A 20,355-nucleotide genomic window follows, 5' to 3' on the forward strand; every position below is an offset into this window, starting at 1 on the left:
AATTGCTTGCATGTCACAACGATTGCTTGCTTTAGGAGCCGAAACCCAAAAAAAAAAACAGAAGATAAAATTGCGAATATGCTCCAAAACCACAACATTCCACTTATATTATGGTGGTGGACCAAAATTGCCACTGAGATGCTACAAATACCATCCAAATAATAACAAATGCATTGATGCGGATATTATTTTAGAAGATGCTCGAGTCAATCATAAGTTTCGTAAGTACTCGCTCACGTGACCCTAGTGTATTACTTATCTACAAACAGCCACAGAAGGCAGCCAAGGTTGCATGCAGGCTGCCAGTGTGGCACTTTTACTTCACTCATGATATCAATCATGAATTGTGAAATGATGTGATTAAATTCTTTTACTGTACTCTGGCATATGATATTAATCAGAAGAATGGAGAGTTAGATGTGCACCTAAAGATCTAACAAAGTTTAACGTTATAAATATCGATAAATGAGTACACACCAGTGCATACTAGAAAATTCGTGGATTAACTTTTGTGATCACCATATGTAGGTTCAATTTTATGGCCATGATTGAAAGAATGCATCCCTAGTAAAAAGGGGGATACAAATCTACAAAGAGACGCAGAAACTTTGTTCTTTTTTTTTTTTTTTTTTTTCTTCCCTTGCGAAAAATTCAAACAAACTTCTCTTTTAATAAAAAACCCTTTTTAAAGGTATAATGAATAGTACCAAGAAAAGGTCTAAATGTGATTTTTTGTTAAAAATGAACAGTACCATGAGTGTTTTGTTAAACCTCCCTTGAATTTAATGTCGTGTTACTGCACGGATTATTGACAAGCTTCCAACAATTCAAAAGTATTCAGTAATTCTGTTATGCTTTCGTCAATACACAATGCAGACGAGGAAAACAACTTTTTTAGGCCATAATAATCAAAATGAAAGATGGTCAGGGACGGTTATGATTTCATCAATACACAATGCAGACATGAGGAAAATAACAGCCAATGAGAGATGGTCAAGGACAATTGGTAACATAACCGTATCATTACTTCTACCTTATTACCGCTATACACTACTCATTTAACATTCTCCAGCAGAAGAAGACTACACATCTTACTGTAATTTCCTCCAAATATTCACAGGGCTTGAAAAGTGGGTTCAAAACAGTTGGTCACACAGCAACGTATTGGTCGAGCATTGCAGAAACATTCCACATTTACAGTTGATCTTGATGAGCTTTCACACGAGGGCAGATGCACTCAAGTCTGAAGATAAAGCACTGATCGATCAAAGCCACCTATAATTTCGAAAATAAGGATGCTAAGTCAACAGCTGAGGTATGACATCAAACAGCATAACTACGGTGCTTACTGCATAATGAATGAAAAATTTATGGAATTGTAACAGCTGGTTGCAAGCAAAGCGGCTGGGCACTTTTTCACTATATCAACGTGATTTGGTCATCAAAACAAAACAAAACGAAAATATTGACAATGATACAATGGTCGCATGAAAGAAAGATTAGTATGGGAGAAATGGAGCTATACGTGAGCCACGGTTCTTCAGTATATCATGAACATATGAATATAAAAGAAAATGAGCCACGGTTCTTCAATATATCACCAACTTATGAATATAAAAGGAAATATGAAACGAAAATATCAAATTTGGTAGGCAGCCAATACTCAAGCAAACCAACCTCACATCAAACTTCTTTGATTTTTCTACATGAACACTTTTGTTAAGCAATGCAAATCAGATCAGCATTTAGCTTAGTTTTCCTTTTAATACCTCAGGTTATGAACTAGTATTCATGAACCAATAACTGGCCCATAAGGGATAAGCATCATCTCATTAGAGAAAATAAGCACGTCTATGCATTTAGCCATCGCAGCCTCCAAATAAATATAGCTTAAACCAGCCAACTTCTATCTCACCTTATTGAAAGTCAACATAACCATAGACCAGCATGGAAAGATGACATCCACAACAATTTACTATCGTCATTCATCATCCATAGATAACTCACTCTAAGATTCATCATTGATATTTCCCAGTGCCACAACTGAGACATCATGAATGATGAAAGTGCCATTTATCCTGTAATTACTACTCCAACCAGTACGTCAACCTCCTATCTTGATGCAAAGAGTAATCATCTTAAACTAAATTAGCTACATAATCATCAACCCAGATAATCATCAACCTCCTATCTTGATGCAAAGTGACGTTGAACGCATGATACGCTAGTAGCTTAGCAGAGCAAAGGTTCTAACATGACTCAGTTTTGTCCAAAATGAAATATGCAGGTAGGATCTATATGACAATTTAGCTCACAGGTCCCAAACTAGAAAATCTGTCAACCCTTTCAAAACCATCCACTTCAAATGGATTTTCTTCTGTGTGGGATTTTCCAATTAGAATGCTTACAACAAACCTCAGCTAGGTAACTCAACCATGTCCTGAAGTTGAAATGCAAGAATATATCATTTAAATCAGATAACATGCACCATCAGGGTATGTTTGGCAAAACAAATCTAAGTCTGAGTCAGATAGAGTCATTTGATTGATATGAGGAAAGGTCAATATTACGTTGCACAAAAGCATGGAGAGCTCTGAAGAGAAGTGAATCATAATATAGATCATAAAAATAAATAACAAAACATTAAAGAGCAATAAAAGTTAGAAAGAAAATCGCAAGAAAGAAAAATGAGAATGGAAATGCTGCTGTAGATGGGTGATAGATTAATGAGATGCATACCTTTCCTTATCAGGTAACAGTCTGGGCCTTAACAATGAGGACTGGGCATTGCACATGGTTCGCACAGAAGTTGCTTACACTTCCCAGAAACATCCTGTATACAGAGTGCACAATGTAAATCTTGTTATGTTTAATCATGGTTCTGGTCTAATTAGTTGAAGTTACTCTTTAAAACAAAGGAAATAATTCAAAGGTAGCCTTCCTGAGTTCTATCACCTCGCCTCTACAGGCTACAGCCCTACCCTCACTCCCATCGAGAAACAAAAGATGTAAGACCAAGTACAGATATATAAAGCTAAAACATGAAGTCAAATCCTCCTCGCACATAAGTTTGCTTTTATCAAAATACAACAGGAAACTTCAATTTCTTGCTCCCAACAAATTTTGAAACATTAAGACTAATAATTTTGCCACACGGTATCACAAAGACTTATCAGTTTTGTGTCTTCACATGGAAAAATCCTAGCATACAACTGTTGTGTACAAACTCCCTCCAATAAAACTATTCACATAACTGGCATGTGAGGCATTGAAACTTGAATGTGAGAGGGCTTTTCAAATGATTATCCCGGACCTACAAGAGGTATTGATGGTGATTCTCAAATATCACAGAACAAAATGTGATACGATGAGATAGAATCCAATAGAAACAAAGACACAGGGAACGGGCTTGCATCACAGGTTGCATTCAAGAAACATTTACTTCTCCTGGGCTTTAAAATATCGACAATTTTACACAACCCATTTGAGAAACAGAAAAACAAACAGATGTAGTAAATGACTATCCCTCAAGTCCATGCCTACTGTGACCACGTCATGCTCCTCCCACACAAAACTAGCAGCTCTAGAAGGAAAATGTGTTGGTAGCACTATAGGGCTATAAACACTAAAGAGACAGTCCATTGGACAGATGACAGAAGCATGGAAACACAAGGTTGCTGACATAGTCAAATGCCATGCATATACATCTCATAAAGAGGGCTCATCAACTTGCTTCAAGAAGGTACTCACAGGCGCATTCTATGACCCTTCCTCAGCTAATCAGCTTGTACGCAATTGCCTATGGTTCTCAAAGACCTCAGCAGTATTCTTAGCTCGAATAAGTTCACAAACATGTTTACTTACGCAAATGTAAGAACTTCAGATAAGATATTTCCTATTTGGATGCTCAAAAATAAGTACATTCCTCCAATGAAATTAAACTGGTCCCAATGTATGTCATTGGAGAAAATTTTTCTGTATGACTATCACACTGCCACATGGTGGTACTAATGCACGCATTGAAATCTCCAAAATTTCTCGTGTCGGTTAGTAGTTTTATCAGTCCTATCAACAAATAGAAACGAAAAAAGTCACCTTTTAATTGGGCCAAAAGCCCTGGACCCCATGACAAGCAAATCAGCATGCAAATTCTCAACAGCTTCACCAATTTTCTCCTTAGGATCCCCAACAACCACTTGGGTTTTCACATTGACCTATTCCCAGCAAAACCATGAAAATATACTTTCATACAATAAAAACTATGAAAATCAAATCCTCAAATTAAACCTGGTCTTAAAAAACTTATCAGTAAGGCAAGAGGCTTTAAACCCTAAATAAACCCTAACCTTCTTTTCGGAGCAAATTTTCAAAGCGTGTTCAATTATGACCTCCGTAATCCGCCTCTGGTGCGCCTCGATCGCCGCCGTGAACGCCGGCACCTCCAAATCGCCTAAACCAATTTATCCAGATCCAATTCATTAATATCAGGCCAGAAAATCCCAGAAATGTAACAGAATTATTAATTGGTCATTTGAAATGAATTAACTAATGAAAACGGTGGACGGCGGTGGCGGTGGGGACAAGAGACTTAACTGGGACCACCGAAGGGAATGGCCGGGGGACTGAGGCCGGCTGCGATAGAGGGCGGAGACTGGACGTGGAGGACGACGAAGTGACCGGCGGAGGTGGTGGAGTCGGGTGCAGAGGATCGGAGCTTGAGGTTGTCAAGGGCCCAGGTCAAGGCGTTCATGCTCTCCTCGCTGCCATCAACGGCCACGACCACGCATCGGAGGTTTGCGGTCATGGTTTTTCAACTTGAAATTCGCCGGCGATTGCTCTAAAAGAAAAGCTCCACTTGCTACTGACTTTTTCGGGTCACTTGCCACCAATTGTGATCGGACTTTCAGATTACCAAATTTAAATAAATAAAAGAAATCTTTCTCCATTGCCCCAAGAAAAAAATAATAATTTCTCAAAAAGGAAAGGTGGTAATATGGCTCCTTTCTCGATGTTGGGAGGATGTGGAGCGGTGGTAATATTTTTTTCTTTTTATTTTACTACGACTTAATTATTAATGAGTACAAATGATAACTCAAAAAATAAAAAGATACGAGAGCATGAAGAATTTAGAAAGAGGTAGAGGAGTAGAAAAGTGAGGTTTATTTATTTATATTTTAATTTTAAATAGGATATATTATCTTTACATTTATGTTCAGTTCTAGTGAGAGAATTAGAATGATAATTTGATGGAGTTCTGGTTAACAAAAAGAGTTTTATTAATATATAGTTTAGGTAATTTCTAGAAACACGATAGGAGTTTGATGATTTGATTTCTCCTTCTACGAGAGTTTTTGTATTTTTAGTTTTTTATGTTGGTATGTTGAACAGTTGAATCTCTTTTCATAATTTTTGTATAACACGAGATTTAGTAATTTATTGATCTTCGTGATTTTGCATTTCTAATTGAGCTCAATTTTCAACGAAGTTCGTGAAGTACACTTATTGCCTTGAAATTAGTCATTCAATTCTCTAAGATCTACTTGTAATGACCATTTTGCGGCTGACCAAAAATGAAAATACGTGTACAAACGAGATGCAATAAGCATTTGAATTTTTGAATGCTCAGAACATCTTCGGTAGTCACCCAATTACAAAAGGCACTTTGGTTGAATTGTCTTTTGCCCAGACAAATCAGCTCCAGCAGTGAAATATTGAAAATATGGAACGTAATCGCAGGGCAGGCAAGTGTTTTGTCGGCAGCTTCCCCCCCCAGTTCTTGCAAAGGCATGAGCCCGCGTGGAGAAGCATCAGACATGGAGGGGGCCCACCCCACGTGAAGGACCACAGCCAAATGGCTCCATTCCTATTATGTTTTGAATCCGGATCCTCTTTACGAAGATTCCTAAATTCCGTCAATTTTATACGTTTATTGTACATAATGTTATCAAAAACTATTTTAGATATTTTTATTTAAAATTAAACATAAACAATTCTTAATAAAAACTAATCGAACGATGTGTGACGAATGCACACGATTTACGAATTCTCGTAATCTCGCTAAAAAGATCCTTATGTTTTATAGTTGGACTTTCAAATGTTAACTTGATGGACAAAAGGTTATAAATATATTATTGAATTTATATATTTTATTCTTTCACTTGCATTCTTATCAACGTTCAAGATTGTTCTAAAAGTAAAAAATAAAAATAAAAACAATAAAAAAACCTAATTTTTTTTTTTTTACAAATACCCAATCATATATTAAAAAATAAATAAAAATTTTAAAATTTGAAAAACATATTTGTGAATAGTAATCACTTGTTTTTGCCCTTCTTCCTTCCGAACTGCTAGCCTTGCACAAAGAAATTATTGTTTAGAGTGAAAAGTAAAGGTAATTTTATTGCGCTAATTGTCATTATTCTCCACCAACTGATGAAGATACTTTTATACATAGAAGTATAGTAGCATATTAAATGTGTTTATTTACCAAAAAATAGTTGTGAAATCGCACCATAATATAACACAATTAGTACATAAAACACCCCAAAAATGAAAACTTCATGAATATTTCTACAACCACATACCGTGAGAAGAATGATAAGTACATATTACAACAAAAAAATGTCTTATCAAGTACCCTTTTTTGCATAAAGGGACTTGAGTTTTGATCGATTGAGTTTTCATTCGATCAACCGCACGAGGCTAGGTACGTAGATCATACCTTTTCATTTTTGGGGTCGATTAAGTTACCTCAATGTTGCCAAGGTCATAATGGACATATGTTGATAGGAAATGCTCTTCCAATACGGATAGGCACAGTCCACATAGGATTTTTTTTTACCTTTAATGTCAAATTGAGGGCTGGCTACAATATATGGAATGTATGTATTTAGTACAATCGCGTATTAATGCTTAAATATGATTGATGGGTGTCATTACAATATAGATGAGTTAATTGGGTGATTCGGCCAAGTACATGAATATATTGTAACTAAGTTCATCTTAAAAAATAACACAAATCTCATTTCGTAACAAGGAGTTTGTTTTTCGAGTAGATAAAAGTATTTTGCCTAACATACTAATAATTGGAGTCCAGACTCCGATTATAATAAAAAAAAACATTATCTTATTGGCATGAGAAGAGAATTAATTTTTTTTTTTTTTTTTTACATAATGTAATTATTGCGTATATCCTTACATACAAATGCACTTTTTAAATGGATGAATCTGAATTTTAGTTGTTAAATTCACTAAGAAGATAAAGCATAAATATAAAAACAAATTGTTGGAAATGACAAAAACACAAGTCACTTTTAACTCCTCCACTAACATTACAAGGCAATTTTTTATTTTTTTTTTAACAATACAAGGCAACTTATTAAACAAAGAACATTCGACCAAAAAAAATATATTAAACAAAGTACAAAGAAAAAGCTTGCACGCTTCGGTAACCATAGTATCTAGCATTTAATAATAAATGCTATGAATTAGCCAGTCGCTATGTATTTAGTTTGAAGTGTGGAAGTGGAAGCTAATAATATTTTCAGGGAACCAAATTTTTAAAATTGAATTTATAAATTAAATAATGTATTACTAATAAAAAAAACATGTTAGTCGACACTTAGTTAATAATCCAATCATCTACGACCATATCATTTGATTTGCAAATTTGATTTAAAAAAGTTGCGTAATGCTAGGAAGACAAAATTTGCAAACTAAATGATATGTCACCAATAGAAAACACATTTATCAACCCTTAAGTAATAAACCAATCATCAATTTCCCTGTCATTTAGTTTCGAAAATTTAGTCTACAAATTTAGTCTCCCTAGCATTACTCTCTAAAAAAATTTGATTTTCCTAGCATTACCCTATTGGTAATGAAAGTGTTGGTGTCGCCGCGTTTTTCTGTTGTTTGTGTTAAGGGGGTTTTTTTTTTTTTTAAATTAAAAGTTAATAGTGTTATGAAGAAGTTCTAGTGGTATTCCTCTTCACTTGTAAATAAGAGGTTTAAGGTTCGATTCTCATCAAATACAAATTTGAACCACATAATTGCTAATTCATTATGAGATTTAACCCATTTCTTACCCCCTTAATGTCGATAAAAACAGTGTTACGTTGAAGTTACTGGAAGGAATGTGTCATCCAAAAAATTGGACCTGCCGCAGAGTTGGCAGAGGAAAGTTGGGCATAAGAGATTTGAACTCTTCTTTATGATTTCCTACACCGCCAGCTAAAGTTGGGCAATTGCTTTATCTCGCATCTTTTTATTTTAACAAAATAGTATAAGTAGTTTTATTTATTTATTTATTTTAAAATACAACAATATCAAACTAGTTCTGAATCGTAAATAACCTATGCTCTTGGAAATAGTTTTCGAACCTATCCGTGGGCAACCCTAGGCTTAAGGAAATTAGTTCCATCCACAACTCAAATTTTATCCTTCTCCATTCATGTGTTTGGTGCTTCGTTGTATAATGAGCTAGACAATTTTCTCAAAATGGCTATTTTGGTTTTTATTGGTCTTTTTAAGTTTTGGATTGAACGAAGTAGAATTTAATCGACATAAACAAAAGGAAAAGTGCAGAGGAGAAAACGGAAGTGAGAAAATCACTATGATCTCGAAAATCGGCATTGGTGTGTTCCCAAGTGGCATGGAGAGTGGGTTTAAGTATAATTTTATCCTTCTTAAAAGCAAACATCCTAAAACGTGTTTTAAGTACAAAACCTGAAGACGGGCAAGATCAAGCATAAATATAAAAACATGGATTGCCTTACCAGCCAACTTATGAAACAAAATACAAAGAAAAACCTTGCATGATTTGATAACCATAGTATTTTAGCATACAAAACCCCACCTCTCAAAGTTTAAAAGTACAAATTTAAGCCTCCAAATACGTAAATCCAAACGATCAAAGACTTGGTTTACAAAGAGAGAACTTAATCGAGAACAGAAACGAAACAGAAAGCGCTCTAATCAAAATGCTGCTGAATAATTATACTTCTTTTTCTTGATGTTTAGGCGTGAAGTCCTCTATTTAGACTGACCATGCGAGTTGAAGTATCCTGAGAACCCCTTGCGGACCTCCCTGATCCTGCATATGCACCATCTTGATAACGGGTGTTTTGCCCTGTCCCTCTGTATTGACCCGTGCGGTCCCTGTTATACCCACCTCCAGCATTTTGGTTGAATGGTCTCCCTCCAGCGTTGTATCCTGTACGCCCAGCGCCACCACCTTGCCTTTGATTGAAGGACATGTTATCTTGCCATCTACCGCCACTCCCAGCAACTGATCCCGCACCATAGTCCTGGTTGTCTCTCCGCCTTTGAGGTAGATCTAACCCACCACCACCACCTATTCTTGCTTCTGTTGCCCTTTCATTACTTTCGGCAAGGATTGCCAACTTCTCAGTCAACTGGAACGCTAGAGCCTGCAGCCTAGTCTGCTCAATGTCATGGAAAACAATGCAACGTGTTGGCTGGTCCCAACTCGCAAAGAGCTCTTCATTGATCATCATCTTGCTAACAATGCTATGTGTCTGGGCCTCTGTAAGGTCAAACAACGTGCTGAGTTGTTCCAAGCTCAGAGTCTTATAGGATGAGGAGAAGGTAAAAAGATAGGTCCTGAGAGCTTCTTCCTTGATCTTAGCCTTGAGCATCTCAAGAACATGCTCACGGTTCCTAAGGAGCTTCCAAACATCAAGAGAATTGATGACATCAAAGGCCTTCTGGCAGTCACCTTTGCCAAGGGCCCTGGAAGCTGCCATTACATGGTCCCTAACATTTTCAGGGGGACCGGTGAATGTTTGCTTCTCACTCACCTCAAGCAACCGACGGAATGTCTTACTGATCAATCTGCGTTTCGCATCATGGGTGTTTGCAGCCATATTAGGCACTTCCAGCAGCATAGCACATATCAAATGCACTGCCTCCAGGAGCTCAGGGTTGATATGCATATGGTAAGGCATTTGTCGTCTCCTCTCCAGCCTTTCCTGAAAACGGAAAAAAATAAAACAATTATATAGAATAGAGGGATGATACCAAAGTGTACTTGGAGCAGTAATATTGTAGGGTCTGGAAAAAAAAATGAATTAACTGTTTCTTAGGCCCCATTTTCTAAGACATGATGACTAAACCATACTCTATTACTAGTTTTAGCTTTTCCAAATGTGAATCATCTGTTGTCCCTAGCTATTTCGCTCAAAGTGACCAATTTGTTGTGTCAAATTCAACAAGAATCTTAAAGATATGCCACACTTAAATTAGAGTAACAGCAGCACACGCAGCAATTTCCGAATTGTATTACAGGGCTAAAATTACCATGAATTTCATAACTCCACAGAATCAGTATATTTGGCAAAAAAAAAAAAAAAAAAAAAAAATTCTAAATGAAAGTGTTTAAATACGTCTTAAATATTCACAAACATCTTTCATGATTGGATAATATAACTCTAACAAGTCCCAGTTCCAACTTTCGACATCCTATTGCAAGGTGCAGAAAACATTTATAGCATTTTTTTTTTGAAACTAGTGTCTCCAGATCTTTAACCCGACTAAGATGGCTTATCAGATCATTTATGTAATTCATAAATAATAGGTTTTGCAGATAACGTAATTCTTAAATAATAAATCATTTCCATCACTTTAAAAAAAGATTCACGCAAATTTTATTTGGTTATTGAAACCAACAGCTAGTTCTGAAACACTAAAATTTTGAACTTGTGGATTTTCTTTTCATGAACAAAACAGTGACTTCAAATCACATAGAATAATGCTATATGACCTTGCTCTTCCCCAATTTTTTCCCTAATTCTTGCATAGGGTTGGTCCCACTATATGATGGGGCCCTTGCTCCCAGTGAGGGACTTTGGAAGAATAAAAATTTGGGATAAGAGTTGGGTGCTAAAGCCTTTTCCTAAAGCATAATACGCACAAAGATATAATAAAAAGAATAAGCACATGGAAAAAATAACTGAGGCAACTGCACACCTGTTCTGGAGTTTTCTCATGATATCTACTTTGTGATACACCTTGGGCAAGCAACTCTTTTACTCTTCCACCAGAATATAGTTCAGAAAGGCAGCTATGCGCTTCGGTAATTAATCCATTACGAAATGCACACAGACCAAGTTGTGCCATGGCCCTGTTATAAAGTATCTGGGTCGAAATGTCCATCTGCTGAACATTATCTTGCAGGTGACTCATAAGCAGCAAGTCACGGGAAGTGGAAAACTCATCCAGCAGAGCATGGTGATAAATATCACAAAGCATTGCACGAGCTTTAGTCCTCTCATCTCCATACTTGTATATGAGGGAAACCAATATATCCATCATAGTCCTGCTACTCTCAGAGAAGGTGGGTTTTCGAGGAACGAGCTCGGGAACAACAATAAATGAAGATGGACCACGACTTTCCTCAGCTGCTCGAGGCTCTTCACCATTATCACTCTCTCCTGTATGCTCTGCCAATTTTCGCATGGCATCATAAACTTCTTGTGGCTTATAATAGATAAGTTCGACCCGCCTTAGGGCTACCTTAGCAGCAGCTTTGTAATTTCCAACCCGTTCTAAATACTCTTGAACATTTTGAGCTAGAACCAAAAACATAGGCTCATCCCTGAGTCTTTCAATGTACTCACGAGTGTGGGGATCAATGCATTGCAAGCTCTTGAAGAACTCAGTATCTATCCTTTCCAAGAAGGCCACCAAGTTTCCCCAAACCCTAATTGTCCCATCATAATCTGGTCCCTTCTGGGATTCATTCTCATCAGGCTCTACCATGTCATCCACCGTAATATTAGGATACTTCACAAGAATATCAAGTATAACGTGCATATTCTGCACACACTTCTTCCACACATTTATAGGCATGTGCCCGTTGAGACCAGGATTCACATCAAACTGAGCAGAAACAACACTGAAAAATATCTCCAGCTTCTGTGCAGGGGTCTTAGCAACCTTTGTCAAGAAGGTAAGCTGCTCAACCTGCTCAAACCTTCCAGTTCCCTTCCTGCCCCGAGCAGCCACAACCTCTTTAAATTTCTTGTTAACAGTATCCCACGTGATTTCACTAGGGTCCTTACTGAATTGCTTATCCATGAGCTTATCTTTCTTACTCATCTTCTTCTGCCAACCAGCTTCAGTTGGTTCTTCCTCTTCTTCTTCTTCTTCCTCTGGTTCTTCGCTACCTGACAATGCAATATCAGTAGGATCCTCAATTTCAGAATCATCGTCATCATCCGTTTCCTCTTCTGGAGGCTTATCATCTTCACTCTGCTCAGGATTCTCCCTATATTTATTAATTAAGTCCTCGTATTGCTTATTGTTCTTCTTCAGTTTCTGTTTCATTGAGTTCAAGGCCTTGGCATTGCTACTACTCATCTTCTTCTTAGCATCCTTGTTTGCCAAAGCCTGAGCCAGAAAGTCTTCTAACAATACAAGAGCTTTTATGTAGAGAGTAGGTACTTTTACAGCCTCGGTAACACGCATGACCTTCTCAAGCTGCTTATTTATCTTGTCAAAGCTCTCTTGCAAGCTAACCCAGTCATTTATATTCATCGCATTCTTCATTTGATGTACAGTCGCAGACAATTCATCAAAGCGCTTATCTTTCGCTGATCTAACAACGCGCTTCTGGTCATCAGAATCTTCGCTATCACTTGCATTAGCCTGAAGGTAAGGGTTTAGGCCGGGTTCGGTGGTAGTCTCACCACCCGTAGGTTCAACCTCCTCTTCATAGTCACTTTCCTCATCCTCAGAATCGCTACCAGGCTAATTTAACACACACAAAAAAAAAAAAAAAAAAAAAAACAGAAATACAACAAATTAGGTTTAGGAAACACTACGCTCAATATTTTACCGCAACACACAAACCAGTAATTATAAACAAAACCCTAATTATATCAAAAAATTAAAGTAAATACCTGAGTCCAGAATCGAGATGCCATCCTTTCGTACAAGAAAACCGCAACAAGTCAGAGAAGAATCACAAGAATCTGCATTGAAAACGTACACAAAAAGATCTTACCGTAAGAGAACTAACAGAACAGGCTAAAATTAAAATACCCAATTTCACAGCAATATAAAAAATTCGGGTCATCAAAAAAAATAAAATCCATGTTCCGTTTTGGAGAAACGGTAAGAAAATCCGGCCAAGAGCTCGCCTTCCTATTCGTCAGAAAATCATCATGAAACATATTCTCCGATTTACAAAATCTTTCACAGCTTATATGAGTCTTGCAATAAAAACCCTAAGCGAAAGCGAGAAAATTTGCAAAATTGGCTAGCATACATACATATATATATATGAGATTCGATTCAATTCGTGACGAAACTCTAAACAGAAAACGAATTGAAACATATGCATATGACGAGAGAGAGAGAGAGAGAGATAAGGACTTACAGTGGATGAACAAAGCTTTGCTGAAGATTTGGGGGCAGAGCTTCAATGGCAGATAAGGTGAGGGGAAATCTCAGAGGAAGTCCGGTTGCGGCTTGAAAGAGACTTTTAACTCTTGCACTATTGGGGAGAAAATTAGAGTCAATATTAGGGCTGACTCACTCACGCTCGAACGTTCTACTTTTCTTTTTGGGCTGGGCCGAGGCTATTGATGGAGTTTATCAGTTCTCCAAAGCCCAGACCCAACAATTTTTTGCACATTTTAAATTCCAATTTTACCCTTGTGACAAATCTTCATTTTTGAGAAATAAAAAATAAAAATGTGTTGAAGGTTAGAGAGTGAGGATAGGAGAGAGAGAGGGGCAAGAACCATATGATGACTTAGGGGATGGCAACTTTACTCGTGGTTGAGTAAGGATAGAACAAAAACAAATCCACAGTACAATTAAGATAACGTAGCATATCTTAAACACCTTTTCAATGTCCGCGTGTAGGTGTAGGTCATATCTTGCTAAAAGATTCACAACAAAGATGTTCAGCCCATGGGCGGAGCCACCTTATAGTTAGATCTGTAAACGGGTTGGGTTTATTAGGTTTGGGTCGGTTCAATCCGACCTATTAATTTAATGGGTCATTCAAACCCAACTCGTTAAGCTAACAGGTCACCTGAACCCAACACATTAAGCTTAATAAGTCACCCGTTTCACCCGTTAACATTTTTTTTTTTTGTAACATTTTGCATTCCAATACAAATTACACATCTTTTACCCAAAATTACAAACATTATATATATATATATATATATATATCTGTGGGGATTGAAGTACATACACTGTGCAAATGTTTTGCACCGCGACCTGAAACCGAGTAACCTGATTCTCAATGCTTATTGTGATCTTTAACAGCAAAAGCACAATCGAGTGTGTGATGGGATGGAGAAGTGGGAAGATCTCTCTCTATCTAACTTGCGAATGAAGAGAACAAAAGCACAATCACACATAGAAAGCACCATTTGCACAACAAAAGCACAATTGCAATCGAAATCATCAAACACAAATCAACTAATTCCAAATTAATTCGAAGCTCATTCGAAGAGTACCACCTCAAACCAAGCTCAAGCAAAAACTGAGAAAATTAGACGAAAAATATAATCTGAAAAAACGAAAAGTAATCGCTATGGAAGAAGAGGTGAAAGGGAATCGGAACTTACCAGAAAGAGGATGGCAGAACTTAGTGGACGACAACCAACTTTGAGGAAGAAGATGAGGGAGAGAACAGTTGTCACGCCCCAATCCCGACATACGTCCCGAATTGACACGTGACGTCACCAAAAATCCGTATCTATCCTATCCCACCTCCAGGATATGGGCAAGCACAACTCAAAATCGAATCACATAGTTATTTTCGTATGCTTTATGGCTGCATCTAACCTCCCCGTTAGACTGCCTACGTACCCTAAACAGGGATCAAGCCATTCGTAGTTCGTCATGCACAATAGTTGACATATAACACAGTCCGATTAAGTCGAAAGGTATAACATTTCTCAATCAATCAATAGAACTTGACAAGCATGAAAATACTAGACTCAGGGTTACATAACAACCCATCTGAAAATCATGATTTCCCCTCCATCAATATATAGGCCATTATGTCATAACATGATACCGCAATTCACAACATATATCATTTCAAAGAACCAACGATGTATAATACCATTCTCTAGCCACATTTATCAACAAGTCTAGTCATAACAATAACCATAATATCCAACATAACAATCCCACATGACGATTAACATATCATCTTCAACCCCCACATAAATTCCTCACGTTTCCCACATAAATTCGCATTTCATAGCGAATAACGTATTTAAGGATTAACAAAGAACATATTAATCTCTAGAAACATTAATCAACTAAAATACTCATGATAACTCCACTCATATCCAACGTCATTCCACAATCACATCAATCAATAATGTCAACCATCACATCTTCAATAACACATACAACAAGTCAAAACGCAAGGCCAGAGCAACACATTTCAGTTGAAGACTACATCTTTGAAAAAGGGGATTTGGACCACCCAACGGACCAAGGCTCCAAAGGGGATTCCGGACCATCACTCAACAGAATCCAAACAGAACTCAGTTCCAATCCACCCAACCGAATTGAACGGAAGTCCAAGAAACATAACAACGGCTTGAAGGAACAAGACATGATTCAAGTTACCCAATTCACGAAACTCAACGAAACGAAGCAATATTTGAGTAAAATCCACATCACAATGGGTCATCGGTCATTTACTAGACCTCACATCTCCCAAGCAATTCAATATGCATTACAATCATGTGTCATAACCATTTCCAATACCCAAGTTACATCACATTTCACTTCATCATACTAATCACTATACTTCCAACATTATATTTCAATACATAGCTTGTAACATATCAAGGAATTACGAAGTACAATATTAACATTTAATTACGTTAATCAATCAGTGAGATAACATATCATTTCACGAATTTAATTAAAGAACTCTACATAATTCCCAATTTGGGTTAAGAATAATAACATGGTAATTCTAATTTATTTTCACAATATCTATTGTGGGTAATTCCCATCTACTCGAATTTAGGATTCTAAATCGCCTTACGGAATGAACAAGAGCAAGGATTCCGGACCACTCAACGGAATCCAACAACATTGGGTTCTGGACCACTCAACAGAACCAAAATATCAAACGGTTTCTCATAATCTACCCAAACCTGTCATATGTAAAGTCAATGCCAATATTATAGAATTGGTGCACTGGTAATTCAGGCACTCAGATAAGCGGAGAGGCTCGGGTGAGGGACAATAAAATAAGCATGTGATACAATAATAAAACCAGCCATCAATCATAATTTATAAACCTTGAATATAAATCTTTCATAGGAAATCAATACCAAACTTTTGAAAACTCCAAGGGAGGCACCCAGACATCCAAAAGTTCATCCCAAACAACCATAACATCTCACACCCATATTCACATACACACAATGAAAGTAGAATTAGGGCAACACTGTTCATCCAAAGCCTACACCTTTGCAACCATCTCAAACTAAACTCAATGAACTAAGGTGGATACAATCCCGGACCATCACTCAACGGGATCACGGAGTAAGAGGGATTCCGGACCATCACTCAACGGAACCCAAACCAAGATACGATTCCTGACCATCACTCAACGGAATCGCGGAGTGGAGTAAGAAGGATTCCGGACCATCACTCAACGGAACCAAAACCAAGATACGATTCCGGACCATCACTCAACGGAATCACGAAGTACATTGCATAACCACCAACCAATGAAACAACACATGACACAAGTTACTCCAGTTATAAAGGCTCAACGAAACAAGATATGAAATAATGAAACGAGCATTGACACATGTTTCAAAACAACAAACCCCATGACAATGGGTTAACGGTCCACCACTAGCCCTCACCACATCATATCAAGCCAATCATACAAAACAAACCATATTTCCAATATGCACGTCAAATCCCACTTCATATAACTATATGATTGGCTAAATATGAAAATTAACAATTTATAGGAAAAATGATTATAAAACCATTTCATATTCACATATCTTAAATTCACTCACATTTCATCATAACATACCATCTATGTAAATCAAACACCTTTCGAATATGCACGTCAATTCACATATCACGATCATCATCAGTACATAAGCCAAATCATGTTTGATAAACATATGTCTATGGCTAAATATATATAAATACATATATAATCACATTTCAATAGAATCACATTATAAGACCAAGTAAAATTCACAGATGATATCAATATAAGAAATCAAGATAATAACCATACCACATATGTTCAAGTCACTCTCTAACCAATGTAGACCCATTAGACTTCACTTAAGTCTCCCCTAGTACTAATTTTATTATTTAGAACGTTCCGAGACATGTTGACCACAATTCAACTCTCGGTCAACGATGGGGTCCACAACAATCCGCAAATCAAATTTATGATCCATAAGTTCCCAAAGTCCACATTATGCTTCGAGGATAACATACTAAAGTTTCATTATGATCCAATGGTCGAATTGTCGTCAATCACACAAACAAGTGGCGGTCCAAATTGATCACCACACCCAACAATTGAATCTTTGGCAACCAAGCTAGACATAGGTTCACATGATCACTAGAAGGTATTTGAAACCTAGACAACACTCGTGAACGATCCTACGCACCTCCACACGCGATGGAAGTCAAGGTGGAGGGTTTACAAACCCCGAATTTCAACATTAACTAGATTGGCTCAAATTTACGTGGTAGCTAGAGTTCAACAAGGGAAACACTTTTCACAACTAGGCCGACGATAAATTCTAACCGGAAACCGTCCTATTTCACCGGAGAAAACCGGATTTCTAGGTGTTCTAAACACCCAACTCCAAAATGAATACGAAAGCACCAACTAAGCATACCAACTTGAAGATTATGAAGAGTAGATGAAGTTTCATACCTCACTCGAAGGAAATCGTTGCCGGAATCGCCGGAAAAATGATAAAACCGCCGGAAAAGTCGTGGACTTTGCGACCTCGAGCTGCAAAGATGGAAAGGAAATGGGGAAATCTAAAATCACAGAGATGTAGAGCTCGGCAAGAGCTTTCCAGGGACACCAAGATCATCCAAAACGGAGTTCGGATGAAAAAGATACAAGCGGGTCAAGTTTGGTGGGTTTATGGGTCAAATTTTCCCCTAAACGGTTTTTGGGCGGTTTCCCTCTCCCATTTTCTGAAATCCCCCCAATTTATAGCATTTTGGTAATATTACCAAAATGCCACCAACTTCAAATGACTCTAACTTCCCCATTCGGACTCGGAAATAAGATCGGTTTACGCCTACGCGCTCATGGAATCGAACTCTACCTAACCAATTCAAGAGTTGACCGAAAAAGTCGAGAAAATTAGACATGACTAAAGTACCCCTCACTTCGTTTTCTTAAATTTGGAGAAATAAAGAACTAGTTCCAATCAAATCTTCGAAATACGTCAACAATAAAATAAAAGAATAATTTTGGGGACGGGATATCACAACAGTAGCCACTCAGTTCGGGTTCGAACGTGAGAGAACAGAGAGAGCTAGGTTTTCTATTCCAACTATGAAATTACACAAAAATCCTTCTTAACGGGTGTTAACGGGTTTCGCGGGTTAACCCAAAATGACCCGTTACTTAATAGATGACTAACGGGTTGATCGGTTAACAACCCAACCCGTTAAACACTCATCCAAATACTAATTTTAACGGGTCAGATCGGATTAACGGATTAGATTCAAAATGCCAGCCCTACTTATAGTTAGGGTGGTCATTTGACCCTTGTGAACTTTTAATGATTCCATTAAAATAGTATGGATTAATATTATAATTTATTAGTGATCTATATTCATATATATTGACCCTTGTGGTCTACTGAACAACTTAATCCCTATTTGTTAGATGATCGAAGAGTGGTAGAGTTATTTCTTACCTTTTTGTCTCATTTCATTACTTAATACATTTATAGTATTTAGAAAATTAAGGAAATTTGCACAAACTGAAAAGGTAATCAATCAATTAGGCCTAAACTTTAAACTTCTCCTCCATCAACAAAAAACTTTTAAACTTCTCTTATTGAGAGAATTGGGCATCTCCAACTCTAAGACAGCAAGCCTTCACTCGTTCATCTTTGGAATTCTTTTCTAAATCAACAAATCAATTAAGTAATTTTTAACTCTTAGTTTACAATTTTCTTGCTCGTGACACTGGAACTAATCTTACTAGTTGCCACTACTAGTGTTGAAAGAGTTTTTTCTACTATGAATATATTGAAAAGTGATTTTCGAAACTAAATGGGAGATATATGGATGAATGATAGCATGATATTATATATTGAAAAAAATATCTTCGATAATATTGACAATGGTGTGATTATGAGAAGCTTTCAGAATTCAAACTCTAAAAATCGTCGAGGGCAATTGTAACTTTAGTATAATATTTCCTATTAAGACTAAAACTGTTATTTTATGAGTTTTTCTTATTATCTTTCAATCTTACTTTAAAGTTGACCCTCCTTCAAAGTATTTCTGACTACACCATTGTCTGGCCTCGTGCATTGAGCTAAGTACAATAAAATACCAGTTGCAATTAAGTATGGAACTTTAGGCTCGAAAACCTTTTCATCATCCTCCTTAGGACGGTATGGGCCTCATTGTGCATCAAGCGTATGAAAAACCATGACTGTACTCGAAAGAAACGTTTTCTCCTCATTAAAGTGGCATAACTTTGTCTTGGTTTAGTTCGCCTAGTGAACCATAATACAATCAGAACAATACTCGATTTGAAAACCAAGACAGTATTGAGCTTTCCTAGATATTTCATCTCACATTCCAACTTAGGTGTACCAACTTCTTACAAGTAAGATATATCCAAGGTGGTGTCTTTAGGACCATCAAGTTGAGCAACATTGATAGGTAGGTGCGTAAACAATGATATGTACTATTGAAAAAAGGCATATCATGAGAAGATACTTTACAGACATTTCACATGTTAAACTAATCTAGTTTAATCTAAGGACAAATATTATTATTTAAAGCTATTTCATTAAATGTTATACGTTTAAACAATAAGTATAAGGAATATGTTATAAAGAGAATGTGATCTAAAAATATTTTTTTTTAATAGAAAAGTGATCTAAAGATGTTAGATTCATGAGACCTTTCTTTTTTCAGACACATATCATAAACATTCATGATCATATGATTGCCAATTGGGCATTAATAACCCCAAACTTAGAAATAACTAAAGAATCCCACAATAATAAAATTTTACGCCACTATTCCCCAATATGATCGTGGGACTAAGAGATATATCTCTTAAGAACTCATACTCATGTTTAT

General features: G+C 36.9%; 2 protein-coding genes across 3 annotated transcripts; both read right to left on the minus strand.

The window, feature by feature from the left end:
• Nucleotides 1-875: 875 nt before the first annotated feature.
• LOC103962884 (universal stress protein PHOS34) lies at nt 876-4,990 on the minus strand. 2 transcript variants are annotated; one of them, XM_009375664.3, is made up of 5 exons: nt 4,594-4,990; nt 4,347-4,450; nt 4,096-4,214; nt 2,740-2,833; nt 876-1,243 (listed from the first exon to the last, which is right to left on the minus strand). In XM_009375664.3, the coding sequence occupies exons 1-4, from the start codon at nt 4,802-4,804 to the stop codon at nt 2,749-2,751; spliced, it is 519 nt and encodes a 172-aa protein (XP_009373939.2). In that variant the 5' UTR covers nt 4,805-4,990; the 3' UTR covers nt 876-1,243; nt 2,740-2,748. The 2 variants fall into 2 exon arrangements, with proteins under 2 accessions (XP_009373939.2, XP_009373948.2); XM_009375673.3 differs by having other exon boundaries at nt 876-1,275.
• Nucleotides 4,991-8,798: 3,808 nt separating this feature from the next.
• LOC103962898 (eukaryotic translation initiation factor 3 subunit C-like) lies at nt 8,799-13,558 on the minus strand. The gene is made up of 4 exons (XM_009375683.3): nt 13,403-13,558; nt 12,924-12,995; nt 10,990-12,771; nt 8,799-9,992 (listed from the first exon to the last, which is right to left on the minus strand). Exons 2-4 carry the CDS (start codon nt 12,945-12,947, stop codon nt 9,018-9,020), a joined length of 2,781 nt encoding a protein of 926 aa, XP_009373958.2. The 5' UTR covers nt 12,948-12,995; nt 13,403-13,558; the 3' UTR covers nt 8,799-9,017.
• Between the last annotated feature and the right edge of the window lie 6,797 nt (nt 13,559-20,355).

Source organism: the organism of the source record quoted next, unplaced genomic scaffold (assembly GCF_019419815.1).
Source record: "Pyrus x bretschneideri cultivar Hongxiangsu unplaced genomic scaffold, Pyrus_bretschneideri_v1 Contig2, whole genome shotgun sequence".
NCBI classification, from domain to species: Eukaryota; Viridiplantae; Streptophyta; class Magnoliopsida; order Rosales; family Rosaceae; genus Pyrus; species Pyrus x bretschneideri.